Raw genomic sequence first — 1,773 nt, 5'->3', positions numbered from 1 at the left:
CACATGTGGGACTGAAACCAGAACCATGTAGTTGGGAAGCAAGCTTCTTACTGCACAGCCATGCCTGCACCTAGATTTTATATATATATATATATATATATATATATATATATATGATATATTTTCTTCACAACATTAATTTGTTTGTCTTAGAAAGAAATTGTATTTGTTATTATTATTATTATTATTATTGCTACTGCTGAACTTTGTATGATTTCTACCATAACAGAAATCCAACAGCCAACAGACTCTATTGATGTGTTACTACAGGCTTCTGGAGTATTCCATATCTTCCATGTTTGAAGGTTCTACATTATGTTCTATATTAGAGACTTATATCATGAAGGTAAGTAAGCCTAGCGTTTTATAACTGTACTTCTCTTTATCTATTTCTCTGATGTATCGTTTGATCAAAAACTGACTCAGGTCAGTTTGATCAAGCAATCTTGTGTACTAAAATAGTTGGTCAAATGGACCTGGATGTTGGAGAAATCTGTAGGATTCTACTCTCACTTTATTCCCACTTAAACTTAGATGTTGTCTTAGAACAAACTTTACTGCAGTAGATACCATGAGAGAAACTCTCACATAGACTTGTTGTGTAAAAAGCATGCTTGTTGCTAGTGGGGAGATAAATCCCCACCAATGATAAAAACTAGTGTGTATTTTGCACCAAGAACCTATATGAGAGCTTCTTTCATGGTATCTACAACAGTAAAGTTTGTTCAAATGGAGCATCCACATTTTAGGTGGGAATAAATATTACCTCTTGGTATTGATATTGCCTCTCTTTCTCATATATATATATATATATATATATATATATATATATATATATCTATTATTAATGTCTTCTTTTCCATCATCATCATTGTCGTTTAATGTCCACTTTCCATGCTGGCATTGGGTTGGATGGTTTGACTGAGAACTGACAAGCCAGGAAGCTGCACCAGGCTCCAATCTGATTTGGCAAGGTTTCTACAGCTGGATACCCTTCCTAATGCTAACCATTCTGAGAATGTAGTGGGTGCTTTTCATGTACCACCAGCATGGGAGCCAGTCAGGTGACACTGGCATTGGCCATGTTCGAATCGTGCTTTTTATGTACCACTTTCACAGGTGCCAGTTAGGTGACGCTGGCATTGGCCACGCTTCAATGGTGCTTCTTATGTTCCACTGTCACGGGTGCCAGTCAAGCAGCACTGGCATTGCATCATGTTATTTGTTTATCTAATATCACGATTTACAAGCATTAACATCATTGGTTACAAGTTTCCAAAGGACCAATCACTCTTTCGCTGTATTTCTGATGGAGAGATTGACAAGGGAGCATCTGTAATTTGCTAGGTGTCATTTGAAGGAACAATTTTTCAATGATGTTTACATCCATCATTGACTAGAGGAGAAGTTTCAGGTGTGGAAGCAAGGTCTAGAACTGAAGGGCCTTAGAGTCAACCTAGCTAAAACCAAAATCCTAATAAGTAGGAAGGTAGATAAAACACAAACCCCTTCAGGTAGATGGCCCTGCTCAGTATGTAGAAAAGGAGTAGGTAGTAACTCTATAAGATGTACCCGGTGCAAGCTATGGACACATAAGAGGTGCAGCAACATCAAAGGCAGGTTAACTAGCAAGTTAGTTTTTGTTTGTGGCAGATGTTCAGGTGCAATAAAGACTGCAAACAAACAGGAAACAACTTCTATCTCATTCCAGGGTGAAAAACTAGAGGTAGTCGATAGCTTCCGCTATCTGGGCGACCAAGTTAGTAGTGGGGG

General features: G+C 38.0%; 1 protein-coding gene across 1 annotated transcript in view; it reads left to right on the top strand.

The window, feature by feature from the left end:
* Positions 1 to 1,773, top strand: part of LOC106879453 (unhealthy ribosome biogenesis protein 2 homolog) — a 60,673-nt gene that overhangs the window by 38,465 nt on the left and 20,435 nt on the right. The window contains exon 20 of the mRNA XM_014929012.1: positions 230 to 346. Coding sequence (XP_014784498.1) covers positions 230 to 346 — 117 coding nt within the window. The remainder of the gene's footprint in view (positions 1 to 229; positions 347 to 1,773) is intronic.

Source organism: Octopus bimaculoides, chromosome 20 (genome assembly GCF_001194135.2).
Source record: "Octopus bimaculoides isolate UCB-OBI-ISO-001 chromosome 20, ASM119413v2, whole genome shotgun sequence".
Classification (NCBI taxonomy): Eukaryota; Metazoa; Mollusca; class Cephalopoda; order Octopoda; family Octopodidae; genus Octopus; species Octopus bimaculoides.
The sequence above is the reverse complement of the archived record's forward strand: the minus strand, read 5'-3'. Positions and strand labels throughout refer to the sequence as shown.